General features: G+C 37.5%; 1 protein-coding gene and 1 long non-coding RNA gene across 5 annotated transcripts in view; both read left to right on the forward strand.

The window, feature by feature from the left end:
- The window catches only part of LOC125266262, a 256,307-nt gene that overhangs the window by 30,993 nt on the left and 203,546 nt on the right, over positions 1-21,768 (forward strand). The window contains exons 1-4 of one of the 4 annotated variants that reach the window (XM_048186768.1): positions 16,898-17,041; positions 18,634-18,951; positions 19,046-19,369; positions 19,453-19,539. In XM_048186768.1, coding sequence (XP_048042725.1) covers positions 16,981-17,041; positions 18,634-18,951; positions 19,046-19,369; positions 19,453-19,539 — 790 coding nt within the window. In that variant the 5' untranslated portion in view covers positions 16,898-16,980. Of the gene's footprint in view, positions 1-4,456; positions 4,815-5,178; positions 5,500-5,600; positions 5,925-16,897; positions 17,042-18,633; positions 18,952-19,045; positions 19,370-19,452; positions 19,540-21,768 lie in introns of those variants that run through there. The other 3 variants (XM_048186766.1, XM_048186767.1, XM_048186763.1) reach the window with 3 other exon arrangements.
- On the forward strand, positions 6,639-7,859 carry LOC125266271. The gene is made up of 3 exons (XR_007184464.1): positions 6,639-6,877; positions 7,535-7,591; positions 7,778-7,859. It is a non-coding gene; the product is annotated as an uncharacterized LOC125266271 (long non-coding RNA).

Raw genomic sequence — 21,768 nt, forward strand, 5'->3', positions numbered from 1 at the left:
GTCTCTCTGCTTATCCTGAGGTTTGCCGGGTGCTGGATCCAGGCCGTATCCAGATCAGATGGAGAACCTGTGTCTGGACCTGACTACAACGCAGCCCAGGAGACAATGGGCCTACAGATCCAGTTCTGGCTGCATAGATTTTTAAATCCCTGTATCCGCTTACAAATATATATATATAATCTATTTTTAATCTCTATAATAAAAATGTATAATTCAGATTTTGATCTCCATATCCATTTACATATATTATATATATCTTCCAAGGGGTTTTTTCCCTCCTAGGACTTTTTTCCCACGCTGGGTTTTCTCCTAGGGGGTTTTTTCCACCCCTGGGAGTCAGCCGACATTGGCTTAATGTAGCACCATCTTGTATATGTTACATATTACCACGCTTGTTTGTACAGCTTATTTTTAACCACTTCCCTTTTTTTTCTGTGCTTCTAATATGTAAAGCTGCTTTGAAACAATTACCAATTGTAAAAGCGCTATATAAATAAATTTGACTTGACTTGACTTGACTTGAAAAACCAAACTTTGCCCTCAGACATCACACACAAGCCCTCAAAAACACACACACTACAACATAGTCTTACACACTGGTGAGATAAATTTAAAACAATACTACAAAAAACAAAAACCAGTAATAAGTTGTGTTGCTTGTGGTTCTCCCACACAAGGAACTTTTCACATGATGAACATGTTTATACATTTGCACATTTTTTATTCCTTAATGTACTGTACAGTACAATTCACCAAACAACAACAAAAATATTCTGCCCCAGCATCACATCTTTGGTCTGGAACAGGCCAGAGAATCTCGTCAACATCACAGGCTGTACTGGCAGCGGGGGAAAATCCTCTTTCATGATCCACCCCTGGAATGTCTAGTCAGGCTTCTTCCATTCCATCGTATCTGTGTCCTACAAAAACACAAGTACTGATTACTGTAACCTTTTTACAAAATTTAAGCAGACAGAAACTCTATCTTTATGTAAGGCAATTTGATGCATGTGTTGGTACAGAGTAAAGCACTCAGAAGTTACAGTAGAGTACACCCACTCCTTTTTTTTAATCCCCATAAATCATAAGCAGTGTCTCAGAACAAGCCGTTTCCAGATCCCTGGCAGTGTGATGTCACAAACCCCACAGGCCCCGCCCACAGTGTTGTTTACAGCGAGTCTGCCATTGCTGCACTGCTGAGAGTGTCTCCCAAGCGTTTTAGGTGTTCTGTAGCTGGATGGATTAATCCACAGAGCTCTCTCCATTTACTCCCTAAATCTGAGCTGCTGAAAAGGAGGTGGATTAACTTGGTTTTCCAGGAAAATGCTCTATCACTTCTGCCGAAATTCGTGTATGTCCGCTCGAATCATTTTACACCGGACTGCTTTGTGAACGAATATCAATACAAAGAGACAATACAAAACAGAGACTGTGCTAAAAATGTGTTACTCACGGAGGATATACAAGTAAAAACTGTTTGTGATCCAGCTTACAGTCTCCAGAGTGACACTAAATACGGCAGTAATGAAGGTGAGAGCACTTACAGTTATTATTACAGTTCATCTGAAAAAGTTTATTAAGCACCACCCGAAAGGAATAAGGTCTTTATATATTTGTTTACTGTTAGTCGTAATGAGTGTTTCTGTGTAATTCGCAATATTTGTTGGTGATAACACAAGGGAAAGAGAGAGAGAGAGTTTATGGATAATATTTTAATGCACATTTTCAGTGTTTTATTAATTATTTACAGTGATTGTCTAGAGTGAAAACAGACGCTTCATCTTTTGTGTGAAGTAGAATAAAAATCATAAAAATCATCTGTATAGTTTTGGCCATCATTTGGACAGTACAACAGGCCTGTACTAATATAGTAGATTAAAAACAAGAAGGCAATATAAGTTATAACCGTAATTAAACTAAACTATACCTGTTCTATCTCCATGCAGCATATATTCACAGTTTCTGACATTAGTGCGTCTTGACTGAATCCTGTCACCGGAGAATCAGCTCGTGAAGCTCTGCCCTCTTATTTAAAGGGACCGCACTGAAACGGCTCGTTTTTGCTCAACCACTAAAAGTAGCAATTTTAACATGCTATAAAAAATTATCTGTGGGGTATTTTGAGCTAATTATTTTGGGTATTATTTCACATACACACTCAGGGGACATCAGAGACTAATTTTAAATCTTGTTAAATAGGGCATAATAGGTCCTCTTTAAGTTCGGCTGAACTCATTTTCCAGCCTCCCTCATAGTAATACAGTGGTGATCAGAATTATTGGCACCCTTGGTAAATATGATCAAAGATGACTGTAAAAATAAATCTGCATTGTTTATCCTTTTGATCTTTAATTCTTAAAATTAGCAAAAGTCTAAACTTTCATTGAAGAAAAAGAATTGAAAGTGGGGGAAAATCACATTATGAAATAAATGTTTATCTACAAAACACGTTGGCCACAATTATTGGCACCCTTTTATTCAATAGTTTTTGCAACCTCCTTTTGCCAAGAAAACAGCTCTCACTCTTCTTCTATAATGCCTGATGAGTTTGGAGAACACCTGACAAGAGATCAGAGATCATTCCTTCATGAATCTCTCCAGATCCTTCAGATTCCAGCTCCATGTTGGTGCTTCTTCTCTTCAGTTCACTCCACTCATTTTCTTTAGGGTTCAGGTCAGGGGATTGGGATGGCCATGGCAGAAGCTTCATTTTGGGCTCAGTGACACATTTTTGTGTTGGTTTTGATGTTTGTTTTGGATCATTGTCCTGGTGGAAGATCCAATCACGGCCCATTATTGGATTTCTAGCAAAAGCGGTCAGGTTTAGATTTTTTATCTGTTGGTATTTGATAGAATCCATGATACCATGTATCTGAACAAGATGTCCAGGACCTCCAGCAGAAAAATAGGCCCACAACATTAAAGATCCAGCAGTATATTTAACCGTGGACATGGGGTACTTTTTATCCATGTGTGCAACAAACCCATCTGGTGGGTTTGCTGCCAAAAAGCTCTTTTTTTAGTTTCATCTGACCATATAAGCTGGTCCCATTTGAAGTTCCAGTCTTGACTGACAACTGAATATGCTGGAGATTGTTTCTGGATGAGAGCAGAGGATTTTTCTTGAAACTCTCCCGAACAACTTGTGGGGATGTAGGTACTGTTTGATAATTTTTTTTATGCTTTCTGAGACTCAAGACTCAACTAATCTCTGCAATTCTCCAGCTGTGATCCTTGGAGAGTCTTTGTCCACTCAAACTTTCCTCCTCACTTCACATTAGGACGATTTAGACGCTCGTCCTCTTCCAGGCAGATTTGTAACATCTTTAGTTGATTGGAACTTCTTAATTATTGCCCTGATAGTGGAAATGGGGATTTTCAATGTTTTAGCTATTTTCTTACAGCCACTTTCTATTTTGTGAAGCTCAACAATCTTTTGCTGCAAATCAGAACTATATTCTTTGTTTTTTCTCATTGTGATGAATGATTACGGGAATTTGGCCTTTGTGTTTCCTCATGTTTATACTCCTGTGGAACAGGAAGTCATGGCTGGACAATTTCATGTTCATGATCACCCTGGTGTGCTAAAAAAATGTAAATATGAATGGGAATATACTTCAGAGATATTTTACTCATAAATATTCTAGGGTTGCCAATAATTGTGGCCAACGTGCAATGTGTTTTGAAGAAAAACATTTATTTCATAATGTGACCCCCCCCCCCCCCACTTTCAATTCTTTTCCTTCAATAAAAGGATAGATTTTAGCTAATTTTACTAATTAATGATCAAAAGGATAAACAATGCAGATTTATTTTTATAGTCATCTTTGATCATATTTACCAAGGGTGCCAATAATTCTGATCACCACTGTACCATGGACAAGGACATGGTCAGCTAGTGGCACGAATTTCATCTGAGACTCCTTGTCTCCTTGCCCCTCATCGTCATCGTCATCCTCCTCTTCCTCTTCCTTCACCTCTTCCACCACTCCTTACTGCTCTTGCTCATCCTCTTCCACCTCTCAGGTGTACTTGACCTTTTCATAATTTAAAAACTGTTTTGGAATTCGTGAGTCTATAAGTTGCATTCAGACCAAATGTGGGTGACAGTGTGGTTTACAGTAGCACTTCTCATTCTGAAGAACATGTTTCTCAACCAGTGTCATGTCAAATCTGTTCCTCTTAGGTTAGTGGTTATGGTGGTTAGACAGTGAATCATTCAACACAACACTGGTAACAGTCAGCACTCGCTCTCTAGAGGGAAGATTTAACCTGTTGAGGTGTTTTACCTGACAGTGGACTGTGTGTGTGTGTGTGTGTGTGTGTGAATGTTGAGGTGGAGAAGAACTTGCGGGAGACGCAGGTAACAGCGCAGAGAATGGAAGCACACCTGGTGCAGAAAGAATACAAGGACAAAATCAATAGAGTGCACACTGAAACAAAAAGGTTAAAACTGCCTGAGCTCTTATTATTGAACACGTCACCATAAGATGCTCTTGAGGGACAGTTCCTATTACAGTAAAAGTGTACTGTAAATCAACACAAAAGAATTAGAGTGAATATTAATAAGAGATCTGTGAAGCAACACTTCTCCATCATGCACTGGCACAGCGTCACTATATATCAACTGTAGCCGGATTGAAACACTCATTCGCTCAGATCAGAGGAAGTTAACAAACACAGGAGGAGCTGATGATGTTTAGAGAAAGAGTTGTGAGCGTATAATGAAGAGGAAGACTGACAGAAACAGAAAATGTCTGATAAGTGTGATCTGTGTCTGCTGGGACTGATCATTCTCTGCTCACTTCTCACAGGTAAAGAAATCTGTACTTTCTCTAAAGACATTTAGTGGAGTTAGTCTGGGAAAGAGTTCATTTGAACATGATCAGTTTATTCAAGTTGTGATCTCAGAGTTGTGTATTGATACATACAGTGTATTATTCCTGATACTGGACATAGAGTCACACTCAAACATCTGATGATCAACATTATCTTCATATTAAGAGTGTGTGAGTGATCTGAACAGCTCTCTGATGAAGAAAAACAGTTTATTCTGGAGAGTGTGTTTGCATTCAGTGAGGAAAAGACTGTATGAATCTTCTTTTTATGCTGATATGATTTATATTTTTATTTATTAATATATAACATAATGATCACTCAAATGTACTTGTGTTTCAGGTATCAGTGGAGCGGATGAGACTCATGTGTTCATCAGTTCTGGTGAAGATGTCCGTCTGCCCTGTAATAATGCTCTTTCTGACTGCACATCAACTACATGGAACTATAACAGTTTCATACATTCAGCAGCAGTTGAACTGATTATTGGAGGGAAAAAGAAGAAAGACACAGATAGACATGAGAGACTGAGTCTGGGGTCTGACTGCTCTCTGAACATCAAGAACGTCACAAAAGAAGATCATGGATTTTACATCTGCCAACAATATGTGAATGGACAAAAACAAGGAAATGATACACGTGTTTATCTGCATGTTCTTCATGGTAATTTTATTATTATGTGGTTAATTTATAAAGGTCCCAATCCTCTCTTTAATGTCTTTAAAAGACTAAAGTCTGTAATGTGATTTGTGTCTTGTGTTCAGTTTCATCATCATCATCATCATCATCATCCTCACAGACTGAGATCAGTCCAGGTCGCTCTGTGTCTCTCTCCTGTCAGTTGTATTTATATGATGGATTCCTCTGTGATGATTTAGTCCATTCTGAGGGAATTCATCTGTTGTGGGTGAATCGGGCTGGTGTTGATCTGACGACAGACTCCAGATATCAGATATCAGCTTCAGGACTCTGTATCATCAATCTGACTACAACACTCCTGAAGGAAGATGACAACAGAGAGTGGAGATGTCGGCTTACTCACAGAAATCAAGTCAAGACCTCAGTCAGATACACTGTCAAGTATTCAGGTGAGAAACTAACTTTCTTAACTCAGTTTCAGAAGACTCTGTGTTTATATTGCATGGCTTAATGGACAGATCTTTTGACCATATCCCATTTTTTGTCTTGTCTGTTTTCATTCACCGCAGACATGATTCATATCCTGTATGTTTACATTTTGGCATTGTGAAATTGCCATTAGAGCCATAAAATGCATTAAAATTCATAAATTTGACCTCCTATATGGATCATACAAGAAATATTTCACAAATCTATTTGAGTCTTGTATGAGCCGTGGAGGAGGTCAGTTTTAGGAATTTCAAGGCTTAATAATGACATTAATTCAGGACAAACTGTAGGTTTATGGACAGCAGCTCAGTGTGTTTCACTCTCATATAAAGAAGGCATAAATAATATGTGACCCTGGACCACAAAACCATTTTTACTGAAAGATGAATAAATAAGCTTTCCATTGATGTATGATTTGGCAGTGATACAACTATTTGAAAATAAGGGTGCAAAAAATCAAAATATTAAGAAAATCTCTTTTAAAGATGTCCAAATGAAGTCCTTAGAAATGCATATTACTTACAAAAATAAATATTTTACATATTTACAGTAGGAAATTTACAAAATATCTTCATGGAACATGATCTTTACTTAATATCCTAATGATTTTTAAAATAAAAGAAAAATCGATAATTTTGACTCATAAAATGTATAGATGGCTATTGCTACAAATATACCCATGTGACTTATAACTGGTTTTGTGGTCTTCTCAATTACTGCCACTGTGAACAGTGATGATGGAGCACAAACTGCATGTCATGATCAAGTAAAAAAATATGATGTTAATGTCCTAAAGATGTGTCTAAACATTCATCTTCTGCAGTTCCAGTCCATTCAACAACACTGATTTCAGTCAGCAGCTCAAAAATCGAGACTAAATCGAGCCAAATTACAGCAGCAGCTCCTACACAAGGTTCATGATCACATGATCACTGTCACACATCATCAGTCTCTCTCTTCAGTGGTTTGCACTGGCTCTCACAGACTGGTTTATCATCACAAAAATCATTTAAAAAAAGTAGCTCTTTAAATAGGTTTGTCAGTGAGTCTATGACATTTTGATATACATGAGTCATGACCATAATGTTAAAGACAACTGGTGTAATTCATGACATCCTATGATACAGTGGCCCAATGGTTAGAGAGTCAGACTGATAATCTGAAGGTTGTGGGATTGATTCCTGATACCAGCGGCTGCCCAATGCTCCGGGTGTGTGTGTGTGTGTGTGTGTGTGTGTGTGTGTGTGTTCACTACTCACTACTCCTAATGTGTACACACTAACTTGGATGGGTTAAATGCAGAGGACTAATTCTGTGTATGAGTTACCATGTCATCCCATGTTAGTGTGAGCAGCTTTCAGCACCATAACTGAGTCACACTGATATAGAGCTGCTCTGGACTACAGCAGATTGTAAAAGAAATGTCTTGGATAGACTTGTGGAACAGTGAAAGTTCACACAGGGTCACATATTCATCATTCCTGTGAAGCTCAAGTATTATGTGATGATGATGATTATGTTTATATGTTATATTATATGTTTGAACTGAACTAACAGATGTGATCCACAGATCCAGCTGTCACAGCATCAACTGAAGTCAGCAGGACTGCTGGATTATTATTCAGAGGTACGACACGTCTTTGTTTGCAGTTCATTTATGACGACAGCTTTATAACACTGAAACTATCAGTCAGTCTGTAAATGCTTGTCAATAATCGTTCATTGTTTGATACCCTTGACTTCAGTCATGTTCAGTTTCAGAGATTCAGTCTCTTCTTCCTCTCTCTCATCTGTCCACACGTGTTTCCTGCAGTGATTGTGATGATTGTTGAGATCGCAGTGTTTGCTGCTCCTACTGTGATTCTTCTTCAGATCATCTGTGCAAGAAGAGCTGGTGAGTTTGAGCTTCACACAATCTGATGATTCACACTCATCTGATCTGGAACAATCTGCAGTCATGATAAAAACACATATGAGAGATCAATGAATGCATTTATATTGCAGGGAGGAAGAACTCGCAGCACCTCGAGGAAATAGAGATGCCTACAAGATTACAATAAAATACTGCTCAGTTTTGAGCGAATCTGCAATAATATTTAAAATAGTAAAAACTCACAGAGGATTTTTCAAAGTTATTCTTCTCAGGAAATAGTGATACCATCAGGTTTACATTATTTTTTTTTTCTCATTTATATGGATATTTATGGATATTTGCCTACAGTGTTCAATGTAATTTTCTAGTTTTGTTTCATATATAAACTGCTTTAATTATAATAAATACAGTAATGGACAGACTGCTGTTTTGCTGCATTGCTGTTTTTAGCATTTTATTTTAATATTTTGAATGGTTGCTTCTCATTTTCTTAATAAAACCTCTGCAATTGTGTCTAATGTCTCCTTTCCTGAGATATTTGTTACATATATGTCCATCAACAAACTGATATGTATATTTCTAATGTATTGCAGTGCACATGTGGGAACTGTATTATTAACAGTATCAATAACAGCACATGCATTAGCCGAGCTCTGACGTCAATGACTGATGAAACATTAAAGTTTGTAAAACAAATCTCGCTCTATCCTTTATTATTACTCAACGTAGTAAGAACGACAATCTGCATTAATGAACACAATTTTAGGTAATAGTGGCCCACAGCTGAATATCAGAAGTATTTCAGAAAGACAGTAATAATGTGAGTTAGCCGGAGACATACACAATACAGTTAAAACACAAAACTATGTATTTTGAACACTGTATAAAATAACATCAATAATTAATCACACTCACAGGTTGTGATTCTGAGGAGTAAGTTGGTCCAAATAAAGCAGGTACTGTCCCATCTTTAACCTCTGATTCTTCACAGCCTCATCCTTTGGCAATGAAAATGGCTGAACTTATGCCATTATTACAGTTTTCTCAATCGATTTGTCACATTTCTTCAAAGTAATGTAACTGCTCTCACAACAGTTAACACAGTGATCTAAACACACTCTTATCTTAGCCAAACAGTTCAACTTTACTGCAAAATAATGCACTGTATTTTTTTTCTAGTAATGCATTTATTAAAAATAAATACTAACATCAAAACTGCAAGTGTATTCTCTAATGATTTTAGAACACTTTCAGCTGTAGATGTACAAATACACTAATGTTACGTCATGAACGTATTTGTTTTATGTGTATTGTTACGTCATAGACGTATTACTCTGTTGTGTTTTGTATACATTTATTGTAATGTATTATGTGTAGTGCACGCTCTCTCTCTCTCTCCCTCTCCCTCTCTCTCTCTGGCAGCACCGCTTGATTGAGAGACCAGCTGCGGCAAGTTACGTGGAAGAGCAGTAGCGCTTAAATGCAGGAAACGAGGACTGTGTTTTTGAGCTGTGTCGAGCGCGTCGTGAGCTCCACACGTGTCCTGTCCTCTGTCTCCTGCCCCAGACTGTTAATAATTGTTATGGTGTGACCAATGCGATTGTTGTCTATGTGTGAGAATTGTTGGTAACACTTTAGAATACTGATCCTTCATTAATGAATAACTACACAGGAACAAATGAATAATGCATTATTAACACTCTAGTAACTACTATTAACTAACAAGTAACTCTGATGAATGAATTAGTAAGTAATAGTGCTCAGTTGTAGGTGGTAGTTCACTATTAACTAATCAGTAACTACTGTTTTTTCATACCTCTAAGAGAACTACTAAGAACTACTATATACAGGTTCATAATTAACATGAATGATGCATAATGTATAATTAATTCTAGAGTAAAGGCCTTGGTAAACCACTAGTAATGACTGAAGTATAAATACTTAATAAAGAATTACTAATTATTTGGATCAGTATTCTAAAGTGAAAAACATGATAACTCTCTAGTAACTACTGAAGTCATTGTAAACTTTTGATGTTTTTGTACAGTAATTCCTTATGATATATTTGGTAACACTTAAGTAATTACTAGTGGGTTACCATGATCTTCACTTTAGAATACTGATCCAAAAAGAAGTAGTTACTTTAGAGTTATATAGTAACTCTTGAGTTATTACTATCCAATACTTTACAAAAACATCAAAAGTTTACAATGACTTCAGTAGTTACTAGAGAGTTATCATGTTTTTCACTTTAGAATACTGATCCAAATAATTAGTAGTTCCTTTAGAAGGATGTAGTAACACTTAAGTAATTACTAGTGGGTTACTATGATCTTCACTTTAGAATACTGATCCAAAAAAGAAGTAGTTACTTTAGAGTTATATAGTAACTCTTGAGTTATTACTATCCAATACTTTACAAAAAACATCAAAAGTTTACAATGACTTCAGTAGTTACTAGAGAGTTATCATGTTTTTCACTTTAGAATACTGATCCAAATAATTAGTAATTCCTTCTTAAGTATTTGGTAATACTTCACTCATTACTAGTGGGTTACCAAGGCCTTTACTCTAGAATTAATTATACATTATTCATTATTCACATTAATTACGAACCTGTATACAGTAGTTCTTAGTAGTTCTCTGGGAGGAATGAAAAAACAGTAGTTACTGATTAGTTAATAGTGAACTACCACCTTTAACTGAGCACTATTACTTACTAATTCATTCATCAGAGTTACTTGTTAGTTAATAGTAGTTATTAGAGTGTTAATAATGCATTACTCATTTGTTCCTGTGTAGTTATTCATTAATGAAGGATCAGTATTCTAAAGTGTTACCGAATTGTTTTCTCCCAGTTGTGTGACGGAGACTTTAAACAACGCCCAGTAAGAACTGCTCTATCTCATCATATACTCTTGTTAAATAACGCTTGTTTCTGTTACCCCTTTATATTGTATGCGAAGCTGTAGGTGGGGGGAGCGCCACTTTTACTTTGTGCAATTTGTTTTCTCCTGTTTATGGTTTAGTTGGGGAGTTAGGGAAGTTTGTTGTACTTTTGTTTATATTTCATTCGTAAGGTAAGTCAGCTTCTCCAAACCCTTAGGTAGATTCCCTTTTGTTTGTTGTTTTGGCCTTTGTCCCCTTCGAGAAAATGCTTCTGTTCATTTTTGACTTGTGAGAAGAGAATAAAGAAAAGTTTTCGTTTCAAAACGTGGTGATTCTTGTGAGCTGGGACAGGAGAGGAGGAATTTTCGTTGATTTAGATCTTTTATTATTTTAATTTCTTTGTTACCGATCCGTCCAACCCCTAGATTAGGACGGGTCGTAACACTAACAAAAATACATATTTATTTAAAGTTTTTCTAGCAGATTTTGTTATATGGGTCATTGAGCAGAAACAAAAAATCTTCTCAAGACAGATGTAATGCATATTTATGAGTCATGAACAATGTGTTTAAACAAGTTTTAGTTGTTACATAACATTTCAGTTTATTATTATTATTATTATTATTTTTTTTTTTCCTTTGGTACAACCAAATATTTGTGTGTGTGTATATATTATATATATATATATATATATATATATATATATATATATATATATATATATATATATATATATATATATATTAGTGGTGGGCATAGATTAATTTTTTAAATCTAGATTAATCTCACTGTAATCTTGGAATTAATCTAGATTAAAATGGCTCATTTGAATTCTGCCGAAGGCATTCAGAATATGTGTGCTACCCAAATAATGACTAAAAGTAAGTCTTTGAGAATGGGTTTCTCAAGCCAGGTGGCACATTAGACCAGGGGCTCATCTCCTGTTTCCAAAATGCATCACAAACTGTTTGAGAAAGCTGTTCTACTATGATAATTGGTGATGAAAATAAATTTATGTTCAATAAGATGTACTTGTGTTTACTAACTGTTTATTCAGTTAAACATGAATTTTGAACTGTAGGCCTACATAAGAGGTCGTGATGAACTGTTTACAGTCAGTAGAGTAACAGCTTTACCGTAGTCTTGTCGATGTTTCCATTGGGAAGCTTCTTAAAAATAAATTTTCCCTGAAGCAAACCCGGCGGCTTCATAGCTCCATCCATGTTAGCACGTCACGTTTGATGTGGTAATTTCACAGTAGGCATACACACAGGATCGAAGACTCATTCTCGCCCCCTACAGTGCAATTGACCCTTCGCCGGGAGTTTGATTGACAAGTGATCTAACCAATCAGAACGCCGAATCCGCCATTTTGTCCGACAAAGCAGTCAGGAGTTAGAAGATTAACCTCGGTGGAGTTAAACTTGAAAAAATTGTGTATATTGACATCTTTCCGCGTTTGAAACAACATTGATTCTCATGTTCATTCATGTTTATTTGATGCTATAAATGGACTCGTAGTAAGAGATGATCGGTTTACGAGCCTCTTGAGCTGAGGCGCTACCATGGTCCTGACACATAAAGAGCAACAAAACGTTTTTTATTGTTTGAATTTCTTAAAAAACTACACAGTTTGAAAGCTGGGACTTTGTTTAATATCATAAATAACCTGCTCTGTCTTGTCTGTCGACGTGTTGTCAGTGTCCTCTTTTCTCCGCAATGTATTTTTCCCTCTGTGTGGCGTGACAGCACCATGGTCAATTCAGCTAGGTAAGTTATACATCCGCGCTAAAATATCAAGGTGAAAGTCATCATAGCTTGCGTAGTATAGACCCATCTCCCAACCCAACTTTGAGAATAGATTAACGTGATATTTTTTTTTATCGCCCGATAAGAGTCTCATATTAACGCAGCACGGCCCACCACTATATATATATATATATATATATATATATATATATATATATATATATATATATATATATATATATATATATATATATATAAACAAACAGTGAGCTCACAGCTCTGAAACACTACAACTGCTATAATTAATTCACTATTTTAGTTACGGAAGTGTAGAACAGCGATCAACCATCTCAGTATCGTGAGAAAGTCTTGACTCTGGAATAAATTATCATCATACAGACACTACAGCACAAATAGACCAAACACAAATGAATAAAGTATGAAAGGAATATCAGAGAGTTTTAGAATGCAACAGCAGTAATGGAAATATAGTTCATAATGCAAAAGGTCTTATCTGAATGCTGTAGATGTGCAAACAGAAAATGTCTCAGCAGTCGATGAAACTATAAAGTCACTATAGACACTAAATCCCACTGGCGTAATCCAAACCAGGTAATATTGCAGTAAATATTTGCACAAACAGTCCTTTTTCTCTTTCAGAGCCCCATAACAGAGTCTTCTGTGAGCTTCTAAACAATATAAAATAAACATTTGTCAAGAATACATCAAATGTGCATTGGGATTTCAGTTGAGCATTTGAAATATAATTCACTTAAATCCCCAAACAAAAGGTGAAGCCTTCTTTCACCCCACCAAACACACTCCATTAACAAACCATCTTTTCATCTTTCTATCGCCCTCTTATGGCCAGGATGATAAATGTCACCCCTGTAACAGGTCCGTAGCCAGCCTATTGAAGGGGGGGGGGGGGGGGGATTTAATTACGAGGTTCAAATACTTCATTTTGGTGACCTTTTATGCACTAATTTGTGCTGGATTAGCTTGTCTGCTGGTATCTTAACGAGCACGCTTTTTGATGCACCTAAAATATATTTACTGCATTGTTGTCAAATTGCTTCCTCATGTACCACCTTTGTCAGTCCATACACAGTTCATAAGTTCATAACCACAGTAACAACAGAATAGATTTAATGAACATTATTGAAATATTAATAATAATTCTTCTCATCATCATTTTTTGACTCTCTGTCAATGCCTCTTTGCATTTCCATTGGCTCCAGTCTGCCGGTATTGGCCAATCACAAAAGTCGATATTGCACAGCCAATGTCACTGAATATCCCACTATATTTTATTATTATAATTACGCTATGTTTATATGGCTATTATATTGTAGACTAATGAGTGGATAAAATATAGAAATCCTTTTAATTAAAAAAAAAAAAATATATATATATATATATATATATATATATATATATATTTCTTGATACTATGGACGTTCCGAAGCTTAGTGAGGCTGCCAGAGAGGAGCTGGATAAAGAGTTCACTTTGTATGAAATTTTGAAGGCCATCAAGTCCTTTCCAAACGGTAAGGCCTCAGCGTCTGATGGGTTCTGTATTGAAATCTATAAAGCTCATGCAGATATAATTTCCCCATTATTACTTTGAATGATAAATCATTCTTTTTCTCAAACTGTTGCCTAATTCTCTCTACAAGGCAAACATTTGTTTATTATTGAAAAAAGACAGTGATGACACTGATCCTTCCATTAAGTTTGCTTAACTGTGACCAGAAGATTGTTGCAAAAGTGTTGGCCAGCCATCTGAGCGAACACATTGCCTCATTAACTCATCCTGATCAGACTTGTTTTGTTTTGGGTAGATTTTCTTTTTCAAATGTTTGACGTCTGTTAAATGTTATGTGTCGTGTAGGCTCTCAGAGGTCTAAGGCAGCCATTATTTCACTTAATGCTGAGAAGGCCTTTGATCAGATCGAGTGGTGATATCTGTATTCAGTGTTAAATTTGGGTTTGGTAAAAAAATATTGTCCATACATTGAGATGCTTTATACAAAATCCGCAATACTTACCAATCTGGACAAATCGGACAATGTTCCTCTTTATTGTGGGACAAGGCAGGGGTGTTGCCTTAGGCCCTTATTACTCAATCTGGCTCTAGAGCCACTGGCTATAAACATTCGGCACCATTCTTCTATTAGTGGCATTACAATCGGGTCTGTAGAGACCAGACTCTCTTTATATGCAGATGATTTACTTTTATTTTTAAATGATGCTGTTGATTCTTTACCCCTCTTAATGGATTTCATAATCATTTTGTTGCTTTTTTTTTTGGGTATTCAATTAACTGGAAGAAAATCATTTTTGTTCCTCTTGGCAGTAATTTTCCTCATAATGTTTTAGAGTCCCTCCCTTTGTGATCATTTTACTTATTTAGGATTGGTTATTCCAACAGATTCAAAAGACATATTTAAGCTTAATTTTATGGCTGCAATAAAGAGAAATACACCATTGAAAAATGGAGTATCTTGCCATTATTATTGATTGGCCGTATCAATGCTATAAAATTGGTGGCCCTCCCAAGATTTTTATATTTGTTTCAGAATTTGCCTATTTATCTCACAAAATCTTGAAAGAGCACTGTTTCTCTAACCTAGTGCGAAGAGCACCAGACTCTAGGCATATGGTTTCACTATTTGTTTCCCTGTTCTCTTCACAGTTGAATACATCTTCTGATTATCTTAGGGTAGCCTGGGAAATGGAGACTGGTGTCAACTTATCTGTCAATCTCTGGTCTGAAATCTTTAAGAGAATACATAGCTGTTCAATCAACACTAGACTTCAGTTAATTCAGTTTAAAATTGTACACAGACTGCACTATTCCAAAACCAAACTCCATAAGATCTACCCAGCTGTGTCTCCTTTGTGTGATCGATGTCAGGGTGCAGAGGGAACCTTATCTCATTCTTTTTGGTTTTGCCTGAAACTCCAGAATTACTGGCAAGATATTCTCTCTTGGTATTCAGTGGCATATGATCAGACTCTTCCTCCTGAAATGGAATTGGCCATCTTTGGCTGTTCTGACACAGTGTCCTCTTTACCTTATTATTTGCAGCTGGCATTAATGTTGGGCATGGTTGTGGCCAAGAGAATTATATTAAGGGGTTGGAAAGCCACTGCTTCTCCATGTTTTCAAATATGGCTGGCTGAGATGGTGTCTGTCTGCAACCTTGAAAAAATACGGCATAATGAAGCAAAGTCTCTTAATTTTTCCATGGTCTGGGGTCCCTTCCTCCAACATTTACATGATAGCAGAACTTAAAGATAGTAATACAACTGTTATACTGTGTTTTTGTTCTGATTTCTATCCCTCCAATTGTATGAGTTATATTTATTCTTTGTACTTTATCTAGACATTTATGTCATTTGTAATTTCGTCTGGCCTTTTTTTTTTATTAGTTTATTATAAAACTAATAAAAATAATATTGAGAAAAAAAAAACTGTTTGGTTAATACAGATTTATTCCTGAATGCACTAAAATTTGTCATAATGTGTCAAAAATATGAGGCAGTTACTCACAGATGCTTTTTTCAGCATGATAAGTAAAATTATATTAACTATAGAAATTTCCATTACTTTTTAAAAGTTTTACTTTTAAAACTTTTCCGGCTTTATATTTCACACTGTTTATATTATTTCATATATCCAGGTGCTCCAAGCTTAAATAAATAAGTTATTTAGAGAACGAATTAAAATAAGAAATATGATGTCAGTTTACATCTTGATTTTTCAGTCATCTTGAGTCTCCTGGTTGAGAACCACTGCACTGACTCTAGTTTATCCCACAATGGAGTCAGAGATCACAGCACACTGCTCATATATTTTATTTGTGATATATTTACCTGCCACTGCTTTCTCAGATCGGTGTGGATTTGATCTTTTTGTGGAAACTCATTTTTAATAATTTAAAAACTGTTTTGGAATTCATGAGTCTATAAGTTCAGTTCAGACCAAATGTGGGTGACAGTGTGGTTTACAGTAGCAGTTCTCACGCTGAAGAACATGTTTCTCAATCAGTGTCGTGTCAAATCTGTTCCTCTTAGGTTAGTGGTTATGGTGGTAAGACAGTGAATCATTCAACACAACACTGGTAACAGTCAGCACTCGCTCTCTAGAGGGAAGATTTAACCTGTTGAGGTGTTTACAGAATGATTGTAGGTTAAAACTGCCTGAGCTCTTATTATTGAACACGTCACCATGAGATGCTCTTGAGGGACAGTTCCTATTACAGTAAAAGTGTACTGTAAATCAACACAAAAGAATTAGAGTGGATATTAATAAGAGAGCTGTGAAACAACACTTCTCCATCATGCACTGGCACAGCGTCACTATATATCAACTGTAGCCGGATTGAAACACTCATTCGCTCAGATCAAAGGAAGTTAACAAACACAGGAGGAGCTGATGATGTTTAGAGAAAGAGTTGTGAGCGTATAATGAAGAGGAAGACTGACAGAAACAGAAAATGTCTGATAAGTGTGATCTGTGTCTGCTGGGACTGATCATTCTCTGCTCACTTCTCACAGGTAAAGAAATCTGTACTTTCTCTAAAGACATTTAGTGGAGTTAGTCTGGGAAAGAGTTCATTTGAACATGATCAGTTTATTCAAGTTGTGATCTCAGAGTTGTGTATTGATACATACAGTGTATTATTCCTGATACTGGACATAGAGTCACACTCAAACATCTGATGATCAACATTATCTTCATATTAAGAGTGTGTGAGTGATCTGAACAGCTCTCTGATGAAGAAAAACAGTTTATTCTGGAGAGTGTGTTTGCATTAAGTGAGGAAAAGACTGTATGCATCTTCTGCTTTTTATGCTGATATGTTTTATATTTTAATTTATTAATATATAACATAATGATCACCAGGGGCGGAGCCAGACATTGTTAACATTCGGGGCATAGCCCAAATCAATATTTTTCCAATGACATTTTAATTTTCTGTTAACAGCTTTACTGACATGAAAGAAACTTTTTTATAGTATTCTTGAGTAAAGTTCATAAAATGTACATGATTTGGCACTTTAATTTGTAAAAGTTTGTTAGGTATACCTCCTCTAGGGGGGTCCGGGGGCATGGTCTCCCGTAAGAAAATTTAGTACATTTTAAGGTTAAATGCATCAATCTGGGGCACTTTGGAAGCTCAAAATTAAGAGCTTCAATCCATGTACAGTGTGCAAATTGACCAAAGAAACAGCATTGTACCTCGACATGAAAGAGGGTTTAGTTCTTTTTAGTCTGTAGTATCATCTTTTTAGTTGTGATATAGTGTCTACATCGTTTTAGGTGTTTTAGGATGCCAAACAATTATTACAATGAAATAATAATATAATAATGTTTTAGGCCTATATAATTATTCATATGACTAATATCCATATATTGTAAAAAAAAAAAAAATGCTCTCTAAATAAATTACACTTTTTATTAGAAATTATAAGACTTTTGTACTAATTTCTAAGATAGGCCTAAATCCTTGAGCTTTTATTTTGATCACCAGATCACCAGCTGATCGCGTGAGCAAATGTGCGCACTTGCAGCGCAGACAGACTATATATATACTTAATCACTGTGTTTTGCTGTTTTATAAAGGCACAAAGCCATATCACGGTTTAGATTTTAGTTCGTTGGCAAAATACAACGTTAGAGACCATTTACATGTTTTAAATTTTCGGTTCATTATGAAACGGTGGCACCTGGTCATTAATGGGGAAACACTGAATGAACGTTTAGCTGACAAATGTGCCAAAGTTGTATTATCAGCTGTTATATCATAACAAAAACCCTTCAACCGGACCGAAAGAGAGTCTCGAGGTCTGCCGCTGCGCTGAGTGAGTGACAGGAGGCGTGGCTCTGTACAACTGCGGTGTGCGTGAACGCGCTGTCGGAGAGAAGAGAGAGAAAGCGCTACTGGTAACTCTGTATGTATGGATAGTACTGTAGAAAAGCGGTATTGAACTGTTTAACATATTTTAATAGAGAGATATGTTTAGAAAAATGGTATTTTGACAGCACTGTTAAGAAACCTCAAACCTGAAAGATTCGGGGCTTGACTCAAAACATTCGGGGCTGAAGCCCCGGCAAAATCGATCACTCAAATGTACTTGTGTTTCAGGTAACAGTGGAGTGATTGAGAATGTGTTCATCAGTTCTGGTAAAAAAGCCAATCTGCGCTGTAATAATGCTCTTTCTGACTGCACATCAACTTCATGGATCTATAACAGTTTCAGACATTTAGAAGCAGTTGAACTGATTAGTTTAGGGAAAAAGAAGAAAGACACAGAGAGATATGAGAGACTGAGTCTGGGGTCTGACTGCTCTCTGAACATCAAGAACGTCACAAAAGAAGATCCTGGATTTTACAGCTGCCTACAATATGTGAATGACAAACAACAAGGAACTGATGCACGTGTTTATCTGCATGTTCTTCATGGTAATTTTATGATTATGTTGTTCATTTCAAAAGGTCCCAATCCTCTCTTTAAAGTCTTTAAATTACTAAAGCCTGTAATGTGATTTGTGTTCAGTTTCATCATCATCATCATCATCATCATCCTCACAGACTGAGATCAGTCCAGGTCACTCTGTGACTCTCTCCTGTCAGTTGTATCCATATGATGGATTCTCCTGTGATCTTTGGGCCCATTCTGAGGAAATTCATCTGTTGTGGGTGAATCAGGCTGGTGTTGATCTGACGACAGACTCCAGATATCAGATATCAGCTTCAGGACTCTGTATCATCAATCTGACTACAACACTCCTGAAGGAAGATGACAACAGAGAGTGGAGATGTCGGCTTACTCACAGAAATCAAGTCAAGACCTCATTCAGATACACTGTCAAGTATTCAGGTTAGAGTCTCTGTTAGCTGATTAAAATATGTTTGTATTATTCTACAGTATGAATCATCTGAACTAACATTCATCCTTTACAGCTCAAGATGTTACAACAAAAGCAGTGATTCCAGTCCACACCACAAACTCTCAGGATCCCTCAACTATAAAGACACCAGAAACTAAAGGTACACCAGAATCAGAATCAGAAAGAGCTTTATTGCCAGGTATGTTGTTTACACATACTAGGAATTTGTTTTAGTGACAGAAGCTCCACAGTGCAACAGAGTGACAGCGACAAGACAAGACAAGACACATAATAAAAAGAATAAAATAATAATATACAAATTTACAAGATAGACAAAGTGCAAAAAAAGCAAAAAACAATATATATTATAGACAATTGTATGTAAAGTTATGTGTGCAAATTGAGATATAAATAAGCGTTTTAAGTAAATAATGTGTTGTGTGTTCCGTGTTTGTAAAGTGTTCATGAGATGGATTGCTTGAGGGAAGAAACTGTTCCTGTGTCTGGTCGTTCTGGTGCTCAGAGCTCTGTAGCGTCGACCGGATGGCAACAGTTCAAAGAGGGAGTGTGCTGGATGTGAGTGGTCCAGAGTGATCTTCTTTGCCCTTTTTCTCACTCTGGCTAAGTACAGTTCTTAGAGAGTGGGGAGGGTTGTACCAATGATTCGCTCAGCAGACCGGACTAACCTCTGTAGTCTTCTGAGGTCAGATTTGGTAGCTGAGCTGAACCAGACGGTAATTGAAGTGCAGAGGATGGATTCGATAATGGCAGAGTAGAAATGTTTCAGCAGCTCCTGTGGTAGGTTGAACTTCCTCAGCTGGCGAAGGAAGTGCAACCTCTGCTGGGCCTTTTTCACAATGGACTCGATGTGGTTGTCCCACTTAAGGTCCTGGGAGATGGTGGTGCCCAGGAACCTGAATGACTCCACTGCAGTCACAGTGCTGTTCATGATGGTGAGTGGGGGGAGAGCAGGGGGGTTTCTCCTGGAGTCCACGATCATCTCCACTGTCTTGAGCGTGTTGAGCTCCAGGTTGTTAACACTGCACCAGAGAGCCAGCTGTTCAACCTCCAGTCTGTAAGCAGACACGTCACCGTCCTGGATGAGGCCGATCAGTGTGGTGTCATCCGCAAACTTCAGGAGCTTGACAGAGGGGTCTTCAGAGGTGCAGTCGTTGGTGTAGAGGGAGAAGAGCAGTGGGAAGAGGACACAGCCCTGAGGGGCGCCGGTGCTGATGGTGCGGGTGCTGGATGAGAATTTTCCCAGCCTCACTAGCTGCTGCCTGTCTGTCAGGAAGCTGGTGATCCACTGACAGACAGAGGTGGGCACGGAGAGCTGAGTTAGTTTGGGCTGGAGGAGTGATGGGATGATGGTGTTAAAAGCAGAGCTGAAGTCCACAAACAGGATCCTCACATAAGACCCTGGTCTGTCCAGATGCTGGAGAACATAATGCAGTCCCATATTGACTGCATCATCCACAGACCTGTTTGCTCGGTAAGCAAACTGCAGGGGGTCCAGTAAGGGTCCAGTGATGTCCTTCAGATAAGCCAGAACCAGTCTTTCAAATGACTTCATGGCCACAGACGTTAGAGCCACAGGTCTGTAGTCATTTAGTCCAGTAATTTTGGGTTTCTTTGGGACGGGGATGATGGTGGAGCGTTTGAAGCATGAGGGGACTTCGCACAGCTCCAGTGATCTGTTGAAGATCTGTGTGAAGATGGGGGCCAGCTGGTCAGCGCAAGTTTTCAGACAGGCAGGTGAATTTTTCAAACCTGCAATAAAACTCGTTCAGATTGTCTGCCAGTTGTTGATTGTCCACAGAGCTGGGGGATGGTGTCTTGTAGTTGGTAATGTCTTTCAGACCTTTCCACACTGAAGCTGTGTCATTAGAAGAGAAATGATTCCGAAGTTTATCAGAATAATTCCTCTTTGCCACTCTAATCTCCTTTTCCAGTGTGTATTTGGCCTGTTTGTACAAGACTCTGTCCCCTTTTCTGTGAGCATCTTCTTTGGCCTGACGGAGCTGGCTGAGTTTTGCAGTGAACCAGGGTTTGTCGTTGTTGTATGTTAAATGAGTCTTTGTAGGAATGCACAAATCCTCAGAGAAACTGATATATGATGTAACAGTCTCTGTGAGCTCGTCCAGATCGCTGGCAGCAGCTTCAAAAACACTCCAGTCAGTCCATTCGAAACAGGCTTGTAAAGCCCGCTCTGTTTCGGTGGTCCATCTCTTTACAGTCTTTGCTACAGGTTTAGCTGATTTCAGTTTCTGCCTGTAGGTTGGTATGAGATGAACTAGACAGGGATCAGAGAGCCCCAAAGCTGCCCGTGGGACAGAGTGATATGCATCCTTTATTGCTGTGTAACAATGGTCGAGTATATTACTGTCTC

Source organism: Megalobrama amblycephala, linkage group LG4, assembly GCF_018812025.1.
Source record: "Megalobrama amblycephala isolate DHTTF-2021 linkage group LG4, ASM1881202v1, whole genome shotgun sequence".
Taxonomy (NCBI): domain Eukaryota; kingdom Metazoa; phylum Chordata; class Actinopteri; order Cypriniformes; family Xenocyprididae; genus Megalobrama; species Megalobrama amblycephala.